The sequence below is a fragment of the Bradysia coprophila genome, unplaced genomic scaffold, assembly GCF_014529535.1.
Source record: "Bradysia coprophila strain Holo2 unplaced genomic scaffold, BU_Bcop_v1 contig_588, whole genome shotgun sequence".
In the NCBI taxonomy this organism is placed as follows: Eukaryota; Metazoa; Arthropoda; class Insecta; order Diptera; family Sciaridae; genus Bradysia; species Bradysia coprophila.
The window spans coordinates 578,039-599,656 of NW_023503827.1; the positions used below are offsets into that span (position 1 = coordinate 578,039).

Here is a 21,618-nt window from a genome sequence, read left to right on the forward strand (position 1 = left end):
CAACTTTCGAAGCCCTCAATATGTAATAAGATGAAAAGTTTCACTTGTTATATAGTAGATATAGTAGATCTTTTAGAACAACGTTTTTCCTAAATGACGTTAGTTAGGAAACATTTTATTACTATACGTACGAGAGTGTGTCGGTGTGCAAGTAATGCGATCCATAACCAGGAATGAACATTACATAAGTAGGAAATAGTTATTTTCGAAACAAGTAACGAAAAGTAGGGCTTGCTGTTGCCTTTATTGCGAAAGACGTAATATGATAAATGATAAATGCTGTTTTAGGCACACGATGTGTATTGTCACACTCGGCCTACGGCAAAAGCATTGATCACTTGGTTGTATAAATAACTATTTCCTAACGCATGTTAAACGTTTTTAGCGAATGAGATGTTTCCAGCTCGAGCTGGAGGCGAATTCGCTAAAAAAGCCTTTTACCATAAGTTAGGAGCAACGTTTTTCCTAAACGACGTAGGAAATAAGCAAGTTGCAATATTTCAACACTAATCAGGAAATGAACGTTGCTTTACGTTTGCACCAACAAACTCTTGCGTGAAGCCCTCGGATACTTTTACTCATCTGGATACGAGATATCAAATTATTTCACGTGTAAAGTATAACGTTTTATCTGTCTAGAACGATAATCTCGAGCTTATTCCTCTAGGGAGTTTTTGTTTATCTCGATATATCTGTTCTCGACAGATAAAATATGATATGCACCTATTGCCAGACTGTTATTTTGACGTGTAGGCATTATGGCCCACGCCTTCGGCTAGGGCAATAATGTCCTGCACGTCAAAATATCAATCTTGGCAATAGGTGCATAATATATATTACTTTACGAACGAAGGAAAAGGGTTTCACTAGTGAGGGAATAGTATATTACTTCCGAGGTTACAAGTTGTGTATTTGATAAGTGGGGCGTTACAGCCATAAAGCTACTAGGGAAAGCTCTGATGTACGTAAATGTCCCGTTAAATACTTCATGTAGATGTTACATACTATTACACAAGAAACAATAAGTCCACCATAATAATAGACCACGATATGCCGTAAGCATAACAATTTTTGCGGGTATGAACGTACCATCCTTATATCAATGGGACAAATGATTGGAATAGTACTTATACTTCAATTTTTAGAATGGTTGAAACCACCCTCCGCGTTTTCCAATGCCTATCTCTTTCCATCATTTGTTCCATTAACAAGGTAAACGTGAGGCAAAGTTTCGACATGGTGAATGAAATCTCATTTCGTCTCACGTGCTTGAGTAAAACTACAATATTGTAAAGTGATATCTGGGTGTGGTAAATGAGATTTCTTCAATTCAAATGTCCACTCAATTGTTGCGAGCTTTTTGTTGCACATAATTTGAATTACTGTTGAAGAAGTTTATTTCACAAGACACGATTCTCTAGCACAATTTTAATTTAAAATTAATTTTTGAACGAGAAATTGCATTTTCCTTGCAAAATTCACATTTCTTTTGTCATATCTTTGTGATAATGCATCCTAGTACGTAATTGGCTTATAATGTAATTATCTTCTTTCGAAAAATCGTCACCTCCTTTTCATTAAACTTTAATTTTGCGTGCATATAAAATCTTTTGTTGTAAGTAACTTCACTCATTTAATGAGTAGAGCATGAAATTCACGTAGTCTGAAAGTTTAAAGTTTTATAACCCAACACATGAGATCGAATTATAAATCTCATACAGGTTAAAGCTACCAACAAACCAATTAAATTTTGAACAATTGAACAACCCAGACAAGATATACTTTAGAAAATGAAATTCAAAACATGCTTGCTGTAGTGAATGACAAGTATATAAGCATACATTCCATCCGATCCACTCAAGAGCATATGAACTCTTCTCGTTTTAAAACCAACGACAAAAGACACACAATATAAAGCATATTTCTACTTTGTAACTCATCTTCGTGTCTGCATTACACCTTCAATTTGATATAACGTACTTACCCACGGAGCGACACCTACAACATCCCTCAAACTTGAATATAATTGTTGGGATCGCGTCGCATCGCACACATACATACGTCTGCATTTAGTATCATTCCTTGTTCGCCGATGTTGAACGCGGAAAATGCTCCCATGGGATATATCTATAATTTAGCAGCGCATCGTCTTATTCATATTCTCTACTTTCCATATAAACTCCAGTACAATTTAGAGCATCTTTCTGATCTATTATTACCCAAAACCTAAACCACCATTCTGTGAAATGAAATCCTCTTGTTGTATCATAAAGCACAGACAGCGTAGAAATTTTCCAAAAATAAAAAGAAGTGAATGCAGAAACCGTTATCATATAAGAGTATTTGGAGAGTGCAGAACTGTTATGGGTATGTAAAAAAAACGTTGTAGCTTAGCACATTAAGGGATGAGATGAGGATATATTTTCTCAAAATGTAAATAGTTTTTAGAATTTTCATGTGCGCTTATTTCGAGTGTGAAATATTTTTATTCATGCTCATGATTCATGAGTGTCTAACTGGAAAATAAAAATAAACCGAAATATATATTGTTTCGGATGGAAAAATCTTTTTAATTTTCTTTGCGGTAGGCAGCATTTTTTTGCAATTTTTTTTTTAAATATTATTTTTCACAAAGATTCATTGTAAATTGCATTTTCTGGGCATCGGAAGAACATCATACTGCATAAATCACTGTAATTGGCAACGAGCGAATAATTAAAAGGAGAATTTATGACGGAAACGCTTGAAAGTTGCATATGAACATAAAAATGTAAATGCGGCTGGTAATAAACTATCTTTCGTTAGGAACTCATTATTATTAGTTTCAAGTTATGCCATATATCTTTCGGAGTGACTATTCGACACCAGTGTCGAATAGCCACACAACACAGTGCATGCTATTTGACACCGGTGTCGAATAGCCATACAACACAGGGCATGCTATTTGACACCGGTGTCGAATAGCCACACAACACAGTGTATGCTATTTGACACCGGTGTCGAATAGCCCAACAACACAGTACATGCTAATTGACACCAGACGCACTCATTTGTTTGGTTTTAAATATACGCAATGGTTAAAATTACTATTAAATGTGAAATTCAAATATTGATGTCAATAGGTTGTGGTTTCCGCAATGTTGGTATTTCGTGTAAGAAGGTCAAGAGGGGTCGATATTAGTAACGATGATAAATTGACATATTAGCTAAAAATTGTTGGTGCTCTGAACGTTGGAGATCCGTTGTTGTTGTTCTCTTTTCAAATAATTACATTCTGAATTTCTAATTGGAGTTTCCGACAATTGTAAAAAATATTCTCAGTGTATAGAGAAAACTGAAAATTAAAAATCAAAGAATAAAACATTTTTGCACTCAAGAAATAGCGAAATCATATTGGTTCCCCGTCTGATGATTGTTCTAAACCTGGATCGAAATATAGCGAAATTATAATTTTGACTAATGGTTAGTTAAAGTAACTAGAACTGGTACAATAATTATCAGAAATCGTAAACCGTATTGGAATGAAATTAAATTTGAAAAGAAAAATTTGGTTCACGGGTGGGGACCGAACCCACAACCTTCAACTTGCCGGGAGACAGTAAATGTTCGTATGTACGGAAAGCGACAGCGTTACATGTTGAGTATGTGTGTGTTGTAGAAAAGTTCGACAATTGATCAGCTTGTGTGCAACACACGATATGAGCTGTGACGTAGCATTTGAAAGAACGGTTCAAAATTAGAGTTGAAAAGAAGATGTCCACGGTGGCCCAATGGATAGAGCATCAGCCCGGCAAGTTGAAGGTTGTGGGTTCGGTCCCCACCCGTGAACCAAATTTTTCTTTTCAAATTTAATTTCATTCCAATACGGTTTACGATTTCCGAAATTATAAATTCACAACCAGATCCAAATCATCAGTGAAATAATGAAACATACCAAAACATCTTCAATGCCAGGCTCAACCCGTAATTCCCAACATTTATTATTTTCAATGCATATCAGTCTTACAGTTCCAACAAAATAACGAATTCTAAGAATTTAAATTTTTTTTCGCAATTCCGGTCCATAATCATCACCTTTCCATGCATCCATTTAATGTCGTTTTGAAGGTACTTATTTCACTGTATTCCCGGACACAGTGCAATATGAACTTTTTTTCGCACGCTAAAGAATCTATTACCTTCAACGAAGGCTAAATTTTTATAAACGGCTATAGAGTCAAGGCTGTATACTTTGGGGAGGTCACGCAGATGCAGATACGCGGGTTACACACCACGTTTTATACAAAAAAGTCACTACGCCTTACAAATTTAATTTTGGTGAATTTGTTTGTATGGAAAAGGTGTGTTCCCGCATATCTAATAAAATGGCGGTCTGCGTGACCTCCCCAAAGTATACAGCCTTGTATAGAGTCACACAATTATACCGAACGTATTGTTGAAGCGTATATACTAAGCATTGACTACTCGATTTCATTCAACGCGTTACATCACATTGCAATGTGTATTATAATGCAGCCTTCTTGATCGTTCATGACCCAAAATCACATAAATTCTTGTCAGGTTTAAATTTTTATTCCTTAAAAGTATGTGGTCTAAAACTAGGATCCCATATGCTTGTGTTTCTGATCTTATATTAAAAATAATTTAATGAGTAAAGTCTGTTAAAATTAGAAGCTATACTGTATCTGTTCTTAATGATTAGGTCTCTCCTATAAAGTTACGCTAGAAATGTTAAAATTTGACGCCAATGTGATTTAGATATCTTTTTATCACAATTTCAAAAATGCAATGCGAAGATATGCATCTGAAAAAGTGAGAGAAATCAAAAATGGTGGTTTGATGAACTTTGCGAAGTGTTAAAAAAACTCAAATACTTTATCTACAGCTAGGGAAAAGCACTTATTAAACAAATAAAGTTTTCGTTTCTAGTTAACCTGTGATTTTTTTAGAAAACAAAATATATAGTCTAGATTAGCCAGACAACACAGCTGATGCTATTCGACACCCACCTTTGGGAGCCAGAAATAAATTTCGCGCGCGCGAAATTTATTTCTGGCTCCCAAAGGTGGGTGTCGAATAGCATCAGCTGTGTTGTCTGGCTAATCGACACTAGTGTCAATTAGCATCTACTGTGTTGTGTGGCTAATCGACACCGGATGCAAATAGCACGCACTGTGTTGTCTGGCTATTCGACACCGGTGTCAAATAGCATGCACTGTGTTGATTGGCTATTCGCATCCGGTGTCAAATAGCCACACAACACAGTGCATGCTATTTGACACCGGTGCCGAATAGCATCGGCCTATATCTTTTCATTGCCTTGATTTTAACTCCTAGACCTGTGATTATAATTATTTCAATTTATGCTCTGTTTCGCGTTCTCTGAGGAATTTTGAAAATGAAGTGTGAAAGACTCAACTTTGATAGCTTCAAGATAAAAGGAAAGAGCTTGGACTTGCAATTTCTATGGTCAACCAAGTCCAGGGCTGATAAATCAAGGTTTTTCAAAATTAATTGGAATATCTATTCTATTCATACATTCTTATGCGAATAACATTCTACTCTTGAGATTTCATTAATATCTTGAGAGAAGTTTGTGGGAGTATACAAGGAATATAAACTTCGGTCCGTGGGCGGTATTGTGTTTTATTGTAAACAATACAATATCTGAGAATATAATTTGCTTGCAAAATTATCAAAGCAGCAATAGTTATTTACGTACTCACTTCGTTCGGGCTACAACTAGCGAAATTGCCTAAAATATACCTTCCACAACAGATGCGTGCGTATACAACTTTTCCTGTAAGGGGCCGAGAACACGAGAAAATTTCTGCACAACCCCCGTTTTCGGCCCCGACACATAAAAAACAAATTCATGGACTTGCCGAATCCAATGTGCAACAAGATCAATTCAATCAGCAATAAATGTGATCGAATACAAGACGTGTAAAGAGGAAACAGTCTTTTTCACAAATTCGATGAAACTATTCATTAATTAAATTACGTCCGAGGTTCCAAATTTTTGTTTTGACGAGTGGGGAAGTTATGGCCCGACCCGAAGGGACGTACAGTGCTTTACGTGCTTCTGCGAAAAGTGTACTCAAGAAACTGCATTTACCGACCAGAAGCACGTAATAGTACCTTCGTACTAGCAAAACCACATAAAATTTAAGTGCCTCACAAAATTTATGATGTTGTAACCTCCTAGTCGCGTGAAATTCATTACGTTGTAAAATCTATATTTTTCTCCTACAAATGAATATTTGATTTTTAATGAATTAGTTAAAAAAAAGAATGGAGCAGATCTAACAATCTACAACCAATAAATTAATAGTATATTATGATATCGGGGAATAATGTTGTCGTTGCACTCGTGTTTTGTATAATATACACGAGTGTATAACGCTGGCAATATTCGCTGATATACTATTATTGTATTGGCAGAAACGATCAACTTATCGACATATTAATGTAGGCTTATGAACTCTGGGTAAATATTAATGACTTCACGCATAGCTCACATTACGACAAAATTAATGTTCGGTACTCCGAAAAACAGTGTTTCTGACCTCAAGCATATGATCATATTATTATCTGGTCTATTACTTCCATCGATCCATCGATCGTCGTCGTTGTCGATAACAGATGAATAGCCGTATGTGACAGGTTAATGTCGCTATGTACTAAAAACTGTCGAATCCTTGCACGATCTGAGGTAATCTATGGTAACTTTTCTATTGTTATTTGGTATTCCTTATAAATTACGATAATTTCTCAGGATCAATATTCGTCCGTTTTTTTGTGGAAAGAACTTATCAAAAAGGATTCAAAAGGAACAAGTCAGAACCTTTTATTGGAAAAATTTAGCGAAATTTTGGAAAAACTTAGTAAATTCTGTAAAAATTAGTCACTAGTGCACCGTCACAGTTTCCGTAATCAATGTCACTATCGACTCTAAATCAAAATGATCGATAGTCATCAATCGATGATCAAATTTAGGGAAACGAAATATACAGAAACACCTCACCTTTTATCAAAATTTTTATGTCGATAATTTACCATCTTTTGTCGATATGTTCTGTTTCCGGTAAAAACCATTTATTTTTTGGTAAATTAATGATTTAATCAATCAAATTAATTTTTTGTCTGGAACCATTCGACTCGATCAATATATCAATAGGACTATATCCCAATCCCTATTAAATTACCGTCGAATTTTTATTTTCTATTTTTATTATTTTTTTTGTCGTCGAACAATTTAGTTACAGTTCTCGGAAAGACAAAAATAAAATAAAACAAAGAAAGGACATTATTATTATTATTTCTGTCTCAATTCATTTTCTTCAATTTGGATCGAATAGCATTGTGATTTATTGTTAGTGAGATTTTTAATTGAAATTGAAGTACAAATACGTTCATTTCGAAGAACTGTAAATGGGTCTTAAGTAGAATCTACTGTAACTTATTTACATATTTAATGTGTTTGTACTGTTTCCCTTCAATGCATTAGATTTTCCATTCTCTGTGACCCATCATGGTTTCTATGTGTAATGATCTCATTAAAACTGATGAACAAAAAAAACACGTAAATTTTAAATTGCATTTGTATTGTTCCCATTTTGATGTATGAAAAAAAAAGTACAAACCTTTATTGTTGGCAGTTTTTATTTGACACCGACATTACACCTTTCCAAATGCCTATTTTAGTCAAAGTGGAAAGATAAGATTTGATGATCTTGAAACTTCCACAGTAAAATGCGAAGTTCTTAAATCGTGGAATTCAGCGATGTTGTACTAAAGTACGAAAAATTCTCTCGTAATTTTAATTGTCTTTTTTTTCGTTGAATATAATCCGTCATATCATTACGCAGTCTGTCTGGGGATAGTCTATTAGTCAAAAGACTTGTGTATACTTGTATAACAGTGTTCTGTATTTTCTTTTGCATAAAATTTCCATTCTTTTCATTTTCTTCTCAAAAAACATTTACAATAAATTTTTGTCAATTTGACTAAATCACTCACTTTTTTTCTTTTATTTTCGTTAATTTTGTTTGTTTGCTTTTTATCTTAGGTCGTACAATTCGCTTATTGAAATTATATAAAAATCTAACAATTCTTAAATTGTCTTAAATCTAAGTTTTAATTTCATTTAATATTTATATACTTTTTGTTACGACACCAATCACTTAGTGATATTATCATTTTGAAGTGGGAGGATATGACTAACTAGGACATGGTACACAATTATGCTGTTTTCTTGTGGAAAAAGTAAATCAAGTGGGACTTCAGTTGAAATATAAATAGTTGAATATCCTAACAATCTGCGACTGGATGTTGTGACTTCCACTTTACCTTCTCGAGATGGAAAGCATATTGCGATATAATCATTCAATCTATTACTTTATTCGCTCAAAGTATCACCTGTTGTTTGATATGAAATCTTTTACTTCATTCGTTTTAACACACATTTTTCTTATATAAACACCACTAAATTGTAGCTTTTATTGTGGTTTTTGTCGATATTAAATGAATACCCGTTTTTGAAAGGTTTTTGGGTCACTTATATCCTTTGCCACCCATCGAACATTGCAGATTTATTCATCCTCGTTCATAGTTTTAATGTATACAAAGGAATAGAGTGGAAAGTCGAAAGTTTCCTTTCGTTTCGTTCGTTCTGGTAGATTCATTACGTATTGATGCAAATAATCCATGTTTGTTTAGTTTAACATTTGAAAAGTGACACAAATGATCACAGAATTTTTCGAATTGACTAGCATGATTCGGGGGAAAATGAATTTTTCCAGGCCGTAAATTTTGTATGACTCTTTCAGCATGTAATTCGAACGATGAATGAGAAAAAAAAAATGCACACAAAAATAAATGAAAAATAAATTACCTGAAAAAACACGACGAATAGTTTAGCTTTTGAAAGCTAAAATTAAAGCTTCCATCGAAAAGTTGAAAATTAATGATCCCATTTGGTTATTAAATGCGGGAGGCGTATATAGACGGACGACAAATTGGTCATGGTAAATACTATGTAAATGTTATTTATTGAAAAATAATATGCAATGCCCGTTGAATTTGATAATACCGTTTAAAATCCCAACTGAGAATTATTATTGGCATTACAGGCAGCATATTATGTATAACTCCAATGTTAATGAACGACATAAACTTCGATCATTGTGTATAATCTACTGAAAGGAAAACGTTGTAATGAAATATAGAGATAAACCTTTTCTGTATCAATTATTCATCTACCTGAACGGTTCAATATTTTTTGTGTTATTTAGAATTTCGAATTATCTGTCTATTTCTACCATTATTGAAGCGAATAAGATTTTCTGATTAAAATTCGAATTCGAAATCTTCCAATAAGTTGGAACGTACAAAGTTCGTATTTCCCAATTTAGAATTTTTGGTATATAAAATGAACTAGTCGGATAGCCTTTATCGTAACATAATACACAATTAAAATTATGGCAGCGATGTTTTGCTCTAATGATTTTAATTCGAATGAAACACAGAATGTTGAATTAATAATAAACGAAAGTAATTAAATGGTCGTTTCGAAGTCGATGACAGAAAATATATTGGTTAAATTAGGAGCTATGTGTGTAAGTCCATTGGAATTGATAATAATTAGGTAGGTAGTTTTCTGTTGATTTTAAATTAAGTTTCATTTAAATATACAGGTAAATTGGCATTTATTTCATTTAATTAATTTATTTTACTTTTAATTTTCTTACGTTTTCTTTTCTTTTAACTTAATTATACACTTCCTTAGCTAGTTCTGTACTTTAACTAGAGTATTAAATACATAAAACTAATTTCCATTTTGTTTTAATTTTATTACACAGTTTAGTAAATTTATTTACAAAAAAACACTTACAGTTAATAAAAAATTAAGCGCAATCAAACGTAAATGATTCCAATCTCACCTTTAAACATTATATTTATCGAGATGTTCATGTTGCTTTATCTGAGTGATTTTCCAGACGATATGTTCACAAATGATTTTTATTTTATTTATTTTTCATCTTCGTTACATGAGCAATACTGTGTGTGTTTGTGTGTGATTACAGCGTTCGTAGATATGTCTCATAATCTTCTTCCGATTCAAATTCGTCATCAGATCTGTAGAAAATGAAAATTGATTGGTTGAGTGAAAGAACTTATTATAATTGATCGCTTGGACTTAAACGATTTTTGTTTTTCATTAAGACTTGAGATCTATTTTTTTGTTAACACATCCGAAACGACTTCAAGTCACGCAAAATAAGTTGCTAAAGATCATTCGAAACAAGCCATTCCACTACAGCACCACAAGGCCACATGACGAAGCGGGTATTAAACCTATCAGCAATGTGATCATGTGATCGAAGGGATGTCGAGTAAGTTTGAGAAGAAGTGCTGTAGAAAATCCTGTGATTTTTTTTCTGACTTCTAGTGAAGGTTAATATGTTGTGATACTACTTTCTGTGAACGTTGGCGAGACTTTAGCCTGGTTGGAGTCCCATAATGCATCCTGCTATTGACCCCTAACCCGAGCTCGCCCTTCCCTGCCTGTCTCTCGTGTTCTTTTGATTTGATTAAATTTTTAGTTTCTAGATTTAAGTAAAAATGTAAATATTGAAGGTTTTCCAACTTGCCTTCTGCTCTGAACAAATGGTACATCCCATACTAACAATACTAACGCCTGCACTAGCAATTTAGTTGTAAAAGCATCTGCCTAATCTCTGCCTTAGTTGAAAATATTATACTCATGTTTATAACGTTTTTGTCTGTAACGTGTGAAATTAACATGATGTTGTGGTCGTTCCGTCAAATTGGCTGACCACGTTCACTTTTAATTGTCAGTTATATTGCGGAGATATTTTGCTCCTAAAACAATTTCCTGGAGAGTTACCAGCCCTACTACTTATCATGAGTTATTACTGACTCGGGAGTTACGAAGTTTCTATAATCTCAAGTCGACGCGACCTAGAAGATCTTGAGAGTAACATCAACTAAAATAATACTTTGAAACTGCCAATTCTCGGAAGTTACGAAATTCTTCATTACCCAGGAAAACAAAAACGTTAGGAGTTATGGCTCCTTTCGATTAACTGTGAAGTTGAACCCGAGACGAACTTGACGTTACCGCTCCATTTTTAGCCTTATTGCACTAATTAGTTATTCTTCTTCTTCACTGCATCGTTAAAGTGACATCTATTACATGGAAGTAGTTTCCCAGTACTGTATTGATAGGTAAAAAAGCTCGCTACAAATCACATTTCCAATTGATGGATGTGTGCATCGGAAAATTCAAGATGGATTGATTCGCTTACTCTGGTTTCTATTTTTTTTTAAACAGAAATAAAATGTTATGTTTCAATTACGGATTGGATTAAAAAAAAACTCAGCAAAAATACGATAAATAAATCGAATATTCCTTTGCAGTGTACGTACCGATTCGTACATATCAAGGCTGTTATATATATAGAACAACTATGCAAACTGCTACAGTATCTTTAAAATTGTTTGGAAACTTCTCGATTTTTGTCATTTTCCTATGTAAATAAGAACGCAAGCAAACTACCGGATAGAGGTTTGTTTAGCTATGCAAATAGAAGATCGTAATTTTGTTGCTTTTGTATGTCGTGTTTTGGTATACACACATCAGTCAGGCAATGATAGAAAGAACTCATATGAAATCATAGATTATTTTTTGAAAAAGATTCCTCCCAACGCACCAATTTTAAAATTTTGTTTGGGGGAAAAAGCTGCGACTGAAAATAGCCCCTGTACGAACTAATATTGGAATGTATATTTGTGTATACAAGCGCTGATTTCATTTGTTGATTTTGGCAAGGAACTTTAGTTCGTTCTAAAAATGTAAATGCCTCGGTTATAACCTCTAACATACCCTTATTATCTAATAGATAAGCTTATTCTACTCAATTGTATTCTTCGTAGCGATCTATACATTCATTTTCAGCTCATCTCTAAAACCATTTAAGGTAACCTGCAACATTGGGTATTATACTGCCAGCTCTAAGAGATTGCTGGTGCGAATAGCCAACTTTTTATTTTATTTTGATGCATTTAAAGTCAGTCTTGTTACTACAGGTTAGAGCTCGGAATAGGCTGACCAACTTCGACAGCGGTAAAAAAAATGGCCCGGAAAAATGGATGTGATTAGATCATTTAATTTCATAAAGACAAGGCTGCCTTGAACTTGATTTATTCAAACCTGACCTAACTACAGTTTTTGACGATAGAATTAGAGGTATTAAAACCTTGCGCTCAAGGACAAACACACATTCGCTATCCATATTTGGATGCCATTCTCTTTCATTACGAAGTTTTTTCTGAATATTACGAGAAATTGTTGCTCACTCCAATTATCTCTTCGTTCCAGAATAAATGCAATAATAAAATTATACGAATGTAAATATTCCGTGAATGCGAAAAACGAGAAACGACTTCACAAACAGTCGTTGAATATTTCTGTTCATTAGGAAATAGCACACTTTTCAACAGGATGTCTTGAAGGTGAGCTACATACTCCGTGACATAGTTTCGTAGTCTCGCACATGCATTACATATTTTTCATTTAGTTACAATAAGGAATGCAATTGGTTCTTATGTTGTCTAAATTTCGCTTGTGACATAGTTACTTCTATGGTTCTAAGAAAAATGAAGAAAATTGATGAAGTGGAAACTTGGTTATTTCTTCTTCCATAGATCATGACGAACCTACAGTCATTTAATTTAGAAGCTAACGTTTTGTATATTTTATTCATTTCATTTCATTTACTATGGCTGAAGTAAATCTAAATTTTATGAAATGAACTTGTAAGCTATCCGCTTGACTAAGTCAACCAGTCGTATTTTACGAGACAGAATTTTTTTCAAAAAAAATGCGCATGCATCAATGAAAGCATAAACTTGAATTGCAAATATAAATGTAATCGTAAATAATATTAAATCACTATAACACTACACACAGCTACACGAGTGTATAATAATTCTACTGTAATAAAGTTGGTTTTATACAGAAAATAAGCTCTATGTTGAATAAGAAGCAGATGAGAAAAAAAATAATTTCTTTCAACTACCCAGTAAAAGGAAGTAAGTATTTAAAGAAAAGAAAATAAATTTACTTTTCATTTTGCGAAAAAGTTACCAACAAAAAGAAAATGCGAAACATAAAACGGAATTAAAATAGTATAAAACTTGATCTGAACGGGAATCAAAAGCAAAACTTGTGACATTTTCTCAGAATTCATAAATATTATTACGACAACGGAATATAAAAGCTATCAAAATAATGTAACAAAAAGGCAACAAAGAAGATGAAAAAAAAAAATGACGAAGAAAAAATTGACAGAATAAAGGAATCTTTTCTCTTCCTCGTATTATGATCCTGTTACTTACACCCAACTTACAATATGTAACATTGAATTACCTTTGCAAATCTCTTTTTTTCCGTCTGTCTTGTGACAAAGCTTCTATACAGAGAACAGCAAATCGATTATCGCAGGAATAACGTTCCTGATCTAATAGTTTATTTCCCATGAGACTGCTAGCTAGTCCCACTTTATCTGTTGATGCCGAATGCCAAGCATCACAATATGTATCCATTGCTCGTTCGCCATTCGCTCTCGAACCGTGCCAAACTAGTTTTTGAGGCCTGTAAATAGTTTATTACCAATTACAATCGATAGAATTGAATAAAGAGTAATTAATTGCTTGTTATCGGATTGTTATTATTATTATGACTTCAGAGTATGATGATATCGATTTATGATTGTTATTGGTTCAGGAAAATTTGTTTTCTTTTCCTCTTCGTTATCCCAACACTTTCACTGTCAAAATATCGTACGTCTTGCCGGTAGAGAAGTTATATTGTGTTTGAATCGTTTTTCTTCTTCGTAACTGTTATTGTTGCAATAAAAATTCCTTTTTCAATTTTTTTTCTCTCGGTTTTTTTTTCACTAGTCGTGAATTTTGAATAGCTCCTGGTGATAGTGACCTTTTTTTCTGAAACCGAATACCCAGAAAGAGGAATTTACGAGTTAAAGTTAGAGGATAAACAAAATTGTTTTAAATTGCAAACACAAGGATGAGAAAAAAACACATTTCTATCAGAAGTACAGTGAACGTGGTATAGATTATATGATGTACACACCGATGTTATATTTTTGAGACGTGGAAAACGGTATCGAAAAAGAGAATAGGAAAAAAAAAGTATCAGATGATGTGAAGCTTTTGAGTATCGAAAAGTAGATAATGTCGATAGGCAAATAAAGATATGTTTTTACTGGAGATATCCAATTTCTTTTGAAAATATTTTATTTATAGATGAACGAGTAGGCGATAAGTAGACGATCCATTGTGTTGATAGACAAATAAGGACTTTGAACTTCGTAGGGATGGTAGAATTCATTGTGAAATGTCGTCTACTATTGATTTTTAGTTTATAAAAAAATACTGACCTAAAATAGAAATGCTTTGAGAGTGGTGTAGTATAGTTGAACGTTAGTGAAAGCTGCATACGGGTTAGGTGGTTATACAACAAATTGCAACGAAATCTGACCAATTCCTGAGCGGTCTTGTTGCAATAAATGTCAAAATCGGCTCTAGGAACGGCAGAAGGACTTTAGAGATAGTCGGATTCTTTCAAAATGTACATTATAAAAACATAATGTACAGTCGTTTAAAATCAAACCAAATAAAATCATTTCTCATCGTAAAATAATACTAAGTAAAAGAACTTTCACATCAAATGGTTTTAGATTGATAAAATCACAGATACGCTTTGAAGATCAGACATTTTTTCACTTATTTGTGGTGATTGGGATGATGAGACTTTCAATACAAAAATCCTCATTTTTACCACCATCACAAACATCATCATCATCATCATATCGCTCCGTTCGTACGAAAAACTTAGAACTGATACTGAAAAAAGACGTTTTCTGTCGGTATTACTATTTTCCAACAATTATTTTCCTTTTGAACTGTTTGGTAATGGAAATGTTAGAGTAGGATGACCTGTATCGATGGATGATGGGAGGAGGAAGGTCAAGGAGAAATTCATATTTTCTACACTTTGGGATAGAGGACCTTCTCGAACGTGTGGGCTGCAAGTTGCCCTCTATCACCGCTCACATGTCCTTAATTCAAGCATTTGAGAGTTGCGATTTTACGAAAACTTTTGAAGCGAATAAAATAAACAATAAATTTCAGCCATATCACACACCAAATTTTATTATCAAAAAAATCGACTGTCCAAATTCTTTGTTTTGTTTCTTGGTACCACTTTTCAAAAAATAAATAAAAATGAATTATCTCACGGTCACGGTTCAATAACAAATAACAAAAATAGTTTCCGGATATCGACTTGTTTTTTTGATGTAGTTTTGTGGCCCAGCCGGTCCATCATCGAATTCGCCCTTAGCTCCTCTTTCTTCCTTTCCTTTCTTATTCTTTAGCCGAACAAGAAGGTCCCGCAACTTCAGAACTTTGGGTATCATCACTCTCTTCCACATGTCCCGTCATCGGAGCTTTCGCGATCAATGCATCAATGTGCTTAACAGTTTCCTTGTAAGCAAGCGTTCAGCTTCAATTCATGAACTTTCGTTATGTAGCCTTTCAATCGACGCAGACGTTTATAATTGAACCCTACTCGACTAATTTTCGAAAATGCTTCCATTGGTTTGGGATACCTGCTTCGTTTCCATTAATTTCGCTCGTTCCTTTTCCACAACAATTCCGTTATCATCCATTGTTTGCGATTTTGGCGCTGGATTTTGAGGCGGTGCTGTTGGTGGAGGCATCGTTTGTACGTATGAATTGTGACACACAAGAATATGGAAACATTTTTCAGCACTTCACAGTTCGTTGCAATCAAAGTTTATGGTATGGCACGAGCGCGATTCTTTCTGTTGCTCGTGAATGGTAGTAGTGAAGTTTGTATTGTTCCATTTTTTTGATCAACATTCGCACCATCTTCCATTTGCTCCCTTGACTGATAGTGAGACTTGGACGTTACGATTTAAATCGCATATTCAAATAAAACTGGTATGGAGTGAACAACCATTTTCAAACACAATTCAATGTTTAAAAACCACCAATTATAAATGTTCAGTTCATATATGGGTAATTCCAGCTAATTTGTGACTGTTCGAATTATTTTCACCAAATGAAATGCGATTTCGGCAAACTTTTTTTTCCTTGAAAGCTGTTGACCAGACGCGTCGTTTAAGCCCCATATTACGTCGGTGGCCAAAAGTCTCGGGGAGATACAACCATAAAAATGTATACTTGTTTTCAGAAAATTTTTGAAAATTCTAGTTTATTTCACGAAACCTGAACCGATTTCACTAAACTTTTTTTTTGCTGAAAGCTATTGACAAGACGCGTAGTTTGACACCAATATGAGGTTATTGTAAAATGCGGTCTCGGGGAGACATGACCAAAAAGTGTTTGTTTGTATTCGACATTCCGAGATATTCTCAATAAATCTCAAATGATTTTTGTAAATTTGTTTTCCTGTAGATATGGACCATATAATTCCACAATTGCTCCAAATGACACGAAATTAAATTTTTTGAAGATTTTTGGTTCATTCTGCTTCGAAGTAAGGTAAAATCACTTCGACCCAAACGTTGCCGAAATCACATTTTTTCAAATAAAAACTGAAGATCGGTGTTATTCGAAAGCTACAGCATATGACTTCACGAGAAAAATACCTTTGAGTCAATCAGGTTAGTTGGGTGAGTAAAGTAGGTGACAACAGCTTCCCAGTGGTGATGAAAGTCATCCTCGAATTTTAACTCGTCGAGATTATCTCGAAAAATTTTCTAACCATTTTTTTAAACGGTTTTGAGCCGAAACAACATTTTCTGTGGGGTAACAACCACCAATTGTGAAAAAAAAAATATTTCTGGCTATTTATGACCTCCGAAAAATATCACTTTTTTTAGACATATCTCCCCCAAATTTTAGGTTACCAACCTCATATTGGGCTTAAACTGCGCGTCTTGACCACAGCTTTCAGGGAAAAAAAAGTTTACCGAAATCAGTTTTTATTTGGTGAAAATATTTCGAAAAGTCACAAACGTGTAACGCAACTAACCGCTCACTTTTGCGATCACACAAGTCAGACTTCGCAGGCTAAAAATTCCAATTCTTGTTGGTATGAAAGCACTGTGTCTCCTGAGTATTAGAAAATTTATAGACTGATTTGTTACCGCAAAACATAGCCAGCACAATTAACTTTATGACTCACAGATAACGAAATTTGTAACGCAACTAACCATGGAATTACCCATATAATGCAGCGAAGCACATTCATACATATACATAGGGCGATGCAACATTCCACGTAGATTGCAAAAGTAATCATCATCGAATTCATAATACCCTATAGACTCAAGCGAGAGAACAACCATAATAATTACGACAATTAATCATTTTTAAAATTTATTTTCTGCTGAACTACTGACTTTATCTTCATTTAAACTGAAATTATTCCATACATCCCTTTCCCGCAAACCATCATAAATAACGCTTGAACCCCGTTAACTAAGCTGATGGTTGAAATACATGTGTGTAGGTACATGTGCAAAGGAACTTAAGAACACATTCGAATCAAAGCAAATTAAACAAAAATCTAAACGAACTTTATTTATAACAAACAGAAATGGTTATACATTTTCACTAGCGAAATTCTCGTACTAAAAATTTATATATTTTCATTTTGTTTGCTTTTCTAGACAACGTTTATCGACACTTTATCATTCAGCTAACAAACATAATTCGAACTTAGTCCAACATTTACTTTTTTCCTATACACAGTCCCCTTACGGTTTGTTGTAAAATTTATGTTACACCCGAAGTTATCCCATCGGACTCGTTCCATATGCACAGACCTTCTCATACATAACGTACACACAATGATATCGAGATTGAAGTTCTCGTTTTAAGCACCCAGCCAAAAGCTAAACTAAACTTTCTTTTTTTTTTGTGAAAGAAAATTGATTAGAGAGACAGACAATATAAAGTAATATCCATAAATATTTCAACGAATCGGATAAAGCTATTCTCACTTGCATTTTACTCAAACAACATTTCTGTTTTTTTCTTCGTGTGCTGGCAAGTATAAGCTTTCAGATGATTTTCTTGGTAAGGTTACGAGCAAATCCAAATAATGTTCGAGGGTGGAGGGTTATAAGGTACCATATAATGTTGGATCAATGGATAATGCTCGAAACGGGATCGTCTCTTGAGAGTATTATGTTCCCTCGTTTCGTTAATAAAGTATCAGTGTTGCTGTATGGAAGTATTTCAAACATGATTGTACTCAAGCTGAAGCATATACCGTACCGCATACCATTTATAAATAGTTTGATTGAACAAAACTAAAAAACAATATTTTCTTTAGCCGTAGAAATATTTCGTTGAGTGTTATTTCGGAAATAAATCACAATGCAAAATGAAATGAATATGAGAATTATTAACAATCACATTTACCATAATTCAACTGGAAAATGTTAAGTTTCCCTACAAGAGGATTCAATTGAATTGTTGCCATGGAATCTTACAAAATTGAATGTAATGTATCCATTTGCTTTGTCAAATTAATTCATGGTAACAAAGTCTATTGACTATTCTCTATGGAATGATACTGGAAAAACAATTACTGATAAGAGTTTCTTTAAGTAAACAAAAATCTTAGTCAAATTAATTAACGTTTTCGGTATACTCTTGTTTCCTCCATTCAGTACAAAAGTGAAATAATTGAGTTGTTCATTCATGGAAATTTGAATTTAAGGTACCGGTTTTGGATACGGTTTTGAGAAACGTACCTCTGACATTTTACACTCTGCGTAGGAATTTCCAAAGGTTTTTTTTTTCTTTTTGAGTCTATGAACTCCATGACTGAATTAAGCCAATTAACTTCGAAATCAAAACTCTCTTTGTTTTGTACGATCGATTTTAAGTGAATGCGAAAATCGAAAGTTCCAAACATATACGCAAAAAAAATCACAGAAACAGTCGTTTTCGGGTTCGAAACATGAACATCCGTATAGTAGGTTGTACCCAAACCTTGCCCTATTTCTCTCAGCTTAGTCTGTAGCCTCTAAATAACAAACTTCATAGAAATTAATAATTTTTGTCATAGAAATTATTCGAATTATTGCGCCATTCTTTTAACTAGTTAATATTATCAAATAAAATTTTATGCGACCCGCCGTGCAACCCTCACATCTGTTATTCTTCTGATTGGAACGACAAAACGTCAAAGAATTTGGCTTTATATGCATCAAGTCGATATAATCAAGGTAAGTGACCTCCTATAGGTCAACCAACCAAGGCAATGTATGGACCAATTATAGCATTAAGGTGACAACTGTCTAGTTACGAATTCCTAAATTCATGAGAATTGGCGTCTTGAATTGTATTCCCTTGTCTGTCAACATAACAATATTATATAGCACTTCACGGAACGGAACTGTCAACTTCTAGTACACTTGGTTTGTACCATTACACCAAATTATGTGTTTTTTTTCAAGTTAGATGTTTCTACCAAGATTTCCAGAAGTTGTCAGCTCGCCAAGTGCTATGGACTGTCCGATCGGAGTTGAAATGATTGGGAGTACATAATGCATCTAATAGCAGAAACGATGGCTATGTCATGTCATAGCCTAAACGAACAATGGAAATTTGTTACCATGACAATGCACGGAAAATGCAATGTTCCAACAACGACATGGAATGTTGAAATGGAATGTGAAAATATTCAATTGAAAATTAAAGTCAGATATGGAAATAAAATTTGAAAATGAAAAAGGATTTCTAAAATATTTGAATTGTTCATTACATTTAACGTCTTCAACTAAGAGGTGTGCTGAGAAGTCCTGAAATTCAGTTCAAGTAATTTTCTTTCAAGCTTTAAATTCGAAATCCAAAACATAATTTAAATGTAGCGATGCAATGATATCTGTTTATAATGGACTCTCTCGCTTATATGATGTAAGTTATATCTATTTTTTAAGTAGGTAACAAACGCCTTAGCAATAGTGGTAAAAGTATGACCATTAAAGTTTGTACTATAAATTTTATTACCGATCATTTTATTGCACTTTTCAACTCAAATCGTTAAGGACCCGACCGAATAACTCACATACATATATAAGTCACATAAGCAATAAAAACTTAATCAAATATTTCTTTTCAAAACTTTATCATAAACACAGACACAAAATACCTTTTAATACGAAAAAAGAATGAGTTATATTTCAATGACACACTCGTATAAACTTCATTATTTGTGGATAATACCTCCCTCATATCATCAGACTGTATAAAAAACAATTCATTACAACATCAAAAGAAAATATGATATCAAACCGGATCAACCAATAGCAATTTACTGCTAAAAGATGACAAAACTCGAGAAAAACAATCGTAAAAGTACAAAAGAAAATAACATTTTATGGTATTTATATGAACGTATGGATGAATTGACGATACTTAAAATAAATTACTAACTTTTCTGAATGAATTCAACATTATACTTAAATACAAAAAGGCACAATGAATAACAACCGTTCAAATAATAAATGCTCCATAAAATAAAAAAGAAAAGTTAAATATATATTGTATGAATGTATAAGTATATTATTCCCTTGACTGAAAGTCAGGGTCTTACACCAGAAAATACCGAAATATGTGGGTGACAAAAAAGTTTACTGTGATTGAAAATGTATAAAATGGTATGAAAAACGTTAAATGTGGATAACAAAAAATCGTTGAAGGCACGATAACTTGAGTAATTTTGAACCAATTTAGATGAATCTTTTTTTTAAATGTGTGGAACTAAAATCTCGAGGCTAAGTTCGAAGATGGGCTATGTGGGGCGAAGGATCCGGAAGCTATCCCAGAAAAACAGCATTTTACACTGTTGATTATAGCCTCAATCGAAAAAGATTACTTTGATGAAATTTGATTTTGTTGCGTAGTATGAGCAAATCATCTTAAGTTTGTTTTCAATAATGTTCATGAAACATGTAGGAAGAAAATGCGCAGCCTCTAACCGGTAAACAACTCTTGTTAGTGAACTGCTAACAAATCTGATAGTTGGACTAACAACTTGATAATTGACTAACAAATTCGATAGTTGACTAACATAGAAAGATGTTTTTTACTCAATGTCTTACGGCAGAAAAATGCCTGCTATCAAATGAGCACACTATGATTGAAAAGTGTAGGAAATTTTATGAAAAACGTTAAACCATCATTCTTTGTAGGCAATATATAATAAGTCATTCTCAATTAATTTCTGAATATTTTCTTTAAATTCATTATTCCAACAATCAAACAAAATATTTTACAACTCCGATACGAGTGTGTAGTTTGCGGCCAGAGCGAAGCGAGGGCCGTAATTCTCACGAATCGTGTTTTTTTACGGGATATTATATTCTTCACTAAATCAGTAAAAAGTAAAAAAAAAATTGTCTTTCCTTCACACTTTGTCGATTTTGGAAATATAAAGCAAAGGCGGTTCGTTCCTAGGGAATTCAATGAATTCAATTAATCCTTTAACGAAATGTATAGTGA

At 33.5% G+C, this 21,618-nt stretch overlaps 1 protein-coding gene across 11 annotated transcripts in view; it reads right to left on the minus strand.

Annotated features, from left to right (window-relative positions):
- Positions 1 to 7,910: 7,910 nt before the first annotated feature.
- The window catches only part of LOC119083351 (collagen alpha-1(XVIII) chain-like), a 141,469-nt gene continuing 127,761 nt past the window's right edge, over positions 7,911 to 21,618 (minus strand). For all 11 annotated transcript variants that reach the window (XM_037193056.1, XM_037193059.1, XM_037193054.1 and 8 more), the window contains 2 exons: positions 13,457 to 13,681; positions 7,911 to 10,140 (listed from right to left, as the gene is read on the minus strand). In XM_037193056.1, the coding sequence (XP_037048951.1) occupies positions 10,083 to 10,140; positions 13,457 to 13,681 (283 nt within the window). In that variant the 3' untranslated portion in view covers positions 7,911 to 10,082. The remainder of the gene's footprint in view (positions 10,141 to 13,456; positions 13,682 to 21,618) is intronic.